The sequence below is a fragment of the Clupea harengus genome, unplaced genomic scaffold, assembly GCF_900700415.2.
Source record: "Clupea harengus unplaced genomic scaffold, Ch_v2.0.2, whole genome shotgun sequence".
NCBI lineage: Eukaryota > Metazoa > Chordata > Actinopteri > Clupeiformes > Clupeidae > Clupea > Clupea harengus.
The window spans coordinates 1-3,320 of NW_024880300.1; the positions used below are offsets into that span (position 1 = coordinate 1).

At 43.2% G+C, this 3,320-nt stretch overlaps 1 protein-coding gene across 1 annotated transcript; it reads right to left on the minus strand.

Moving 5' to 3' along the window:
• Nucleotides 1-25: 25 nt before the first annotated feature.
• LOC122131822 (P2R1A-PPP2R2A-interacting phosphatase regulator 1) lies at nt 26-2,992 on the minus strand (the record flags this gene model as incomplete). Its single annotated transcript, XM_042706512.1, has 5 exons — nt 1,703-2,992; nt 1,396-1,480; nt 1,131-1,190; nt 714-760; nt 26-116 (listed from the first exon to the last, which is right to left on the minus strand). Coding segments are annotated over exons 1-5 (384 nt in total), but the record flags the coding sequence as incomplete, so codon positions are not given.
• Nucleotides 2,993-3,320: the final 328 nt, after the last annotated feature.

Sequence of the window (3,320 nt, forward strand, 5' to 3'; positions counted from 1 at the left end):
TTGATGAGGGAAAGCAGCACTTTACTAGTTCTAGTCGAATGACATATTGAACACTCACCACTGATATGTGGTCGTGCCAGTGGCTAGCCGTGGGTACAGGAACCAGTGAGGAAGCACTTCAGAGAGAAAAGGGAAAAAAGGTCTGTACTGTGTTATAACAACACATTTTTTTACTTTCAGAGCACGGCATCTTGACACGTTAGTGTGGGAAAGTGGGTACTTGGTTAGCTGTGTGGCACTGGGCACATTAGTGTGGGAAAGTGGGTACTTGGATAGCTGTGTGGGAAAGTGGGTACTTGGTTAGCTGTGTGGCACTGGGCACGTTAGTGTGGGAAAGTGGGAACTTTGTTAGCTGTGTGGCACTAGACACGTTAGTGTGGAAGAGTGGGTACTTGGTTAGCTGTGTGGGAAAGTGGGTACTTGGTTAGCTGTGTAGCACTGGACACTGTTAGTGTTGGAAAGTGGGTACTTGGTTAGCTGGGTGGCACTGGGGTACTTGGTTAGCTGGGTGGCACTGGGGTACTTGGTTAGGTGTGTGGCACTGGGGTACTTGGTTAGCTGGGTGGCACTGGGGTACTTGGTTAGCTGTGTGGCGCTGGGGTACTTGGTTAGCTGTGTGGCACTGGGGTACTTGGTTAGCTGTGTGGCGCTGGGGTACTTGGTTAGCTGTGTGGCGCTGGGGTACTTGGTTAGCTGTGTGGCACTGGGCTCACCTCAGTCTCTGCAGACTCCCTCTGAGTGTCAGCTCCATGTGCTCTGCCTGAGTCAGCAAAACAAAACATCGGTGACAACACTTAACACGGCACAATGTAACTCCTTCATGATGAAATAATGGTTTTTCGCTGTGAAAAATACCTGTTATAACAATAATTACTTAAAGCTTGTCACTTCGACATTGTATACTTGAACAGGTCATTATGTATCCACATATTAGAGTTTCTGTTAATTATTATTAGTTTTATTAATCAGTAACAGGTGTACAAAAATATGCAAAGCGTGATCTAAATGAGTATGACATCCTTCTTGAACCCTCTCACTGATGTAACACAGAACTTAGTTATACTTTCCAGAAAGGCTATTAGCCCTACCCAGCTCATCTAGAGCCGTTATAGTCTCTCAGTTCAACTCACCTGTCGCTTTTGTTCTGATCTGTCATTTGCTGATGAAAAGGGATTTGACAGAGAGAGTACCTAGGACCGAAAAAAAAAAAAAAAAAACATTTTACCACGTAAATTCAGAAGGTATACAAAAACTCCAATCCAAATAAGTGGGATATCTCATTTGGACAACTGATTCAACGTCACAGTTAATCTTCAAAGTAACCGAAATCCACGTCATCCAGTTTATAATGGTTAAGTCTGAAGAATGTTATCAAAAGCAGTAAATAATGCTTACACGAGGAGGGCAACTTGGATTGACTGACACGCTACTCCTTCGATACCGGGCAGAAGAAGTAGGGCTGAAAACCGTCATACCGTCACTGTTATGAGAAATGTTCATTCAGAGAAATTAAACATTTTATTTATCAATGATAGAAATAATGACAGAGAGTGTGATGTGACCTTGCAAGCTGCGGTATCTGCACATCAATTATATTAGAATATCAGCGTGGTGCTGTATTACATAGCATAGGAGAGCAGTGTGTTGCATAGTGCAATAGATACATCAGTATGCTACAAGTCATAAAAGAGACTAGTCAAACCTGACACTGGTGATCATAGGAGCACTATTCGACCTCCGAAGAGCCCCTCCTCCGCTCCCACAAGTGGCGCCTGCGCATTGGTCAACTTCCATTCTCTCCATTTCAGATCTTCAGGCCCTAGGGCAGGCTGTAGTGCTTCCTGGACACGACGTCCCCTACACGGCTTGACTTCGTAATCAAACCCGGCGAAAGCCTGACCAGCAGGCCCTATGCCTAGTGTCCGGGGCAACTTGCAGCCACTTATTCAATGGGAAATGGTCCCTTATTACTTTCCGTTCTATAGCATTTCTGCTCTTTAGGAAATAAATGACTAGATGACTGTAAAGTCGCTGTTCTTAGCTTTGCGGACTAAGTTAAGATTTCTGTTTTGCCCGTGTTTGATTAACTTCAGCCAGCTATCACTAGGCAAGTTTATGTAGCTTGCAAGCCAGTTAGCGTTTCACGTCAAGTTCACTATGACTTATGCGAAGCTAGCAAACTACATGTCTGCGAGACATTGCCACCTTAGAAAAACATTTTATCATTCAACGATATTTTGTTTGAGAAAGGACCATGAAGCGGTAATGATCACACATGAAAGGTGGCTATTTAGCTATGTAGTTAAACTTGTCGTTGTAGTAGCTAGTTCGTCACCTACCTAGCTAACTCAATATCGCTAGTTAACGCTGATCAGTTGTTTTCGTGAAAGCCAGCCAAACAGCGGCGTACCTCCAAAGCACTGACCTATTAAATCCCGAAATTCCATCAACAACCTTGTTTGCGCAACTTCGGAGTGGTCTCCAGTATTACTCAGCAGGCAAATTGCTTGCAGTTACCAGTTTTAAAATGATGAAATATCACACTGTCCTTCACAAATACTCCGCGATAAGGTCTTTAAATGGTTGTCAATGTTGTCATCCGAACCCAATGGGTTTCCTCTCGAAGCCAGATAGTTATATTTCACATAGTCTTAAGATTGCATCGAAATTCACTTATAAAGAAAAAAATGTATCGACATAGTTCGCAACGAAATAGTGGTGACTCGTCACTCATGCAACTACACCTCGCACAGGCTACAGAAGGTACTACCTTTCAAAGTTGCTTAAAAAGCTAAAGGTTTAAGAAGCACATCCAAGACTGAGGACCCCACGGAGTACAGAATACATTTTAAGGATTAGTACGTACCGTCTAAAACATCCCCTAGAAGTCCTTCATAGCATCTTTATCGTTTGCAGTCACTCAAATTAAGCGGGATTAGCAGTATAGGTAAGCAAATATAGGCCCATAACAGCCTTCGTGTAGTCTAGGGGGGAGGCATGCAAGGACAAATATACAGCCTATCTTTTACACTTACGTGTGTATAGTGTTGTGTTGCAAGTGCAGTTATCTGACTCAGCCTTCAGCGACTGGCTACATTTTGTGCAATATCCAACACTTTTATTTGGTTGGGTACAGTGGCAGTTCTATCCTGTATGGAGCCCTGCCCCCCCCCAAACAAAACAATCACCATTCTTGATGTGCAGACTGGTTGTATGTTGTTCTTAACGATTTCGCACAAATCAGAACTGGATATTCACATCCTCATGAATAATTGTTTATTTGGTAAAATTTGAAAGCGTGCCTGATTTTACTAATTGTA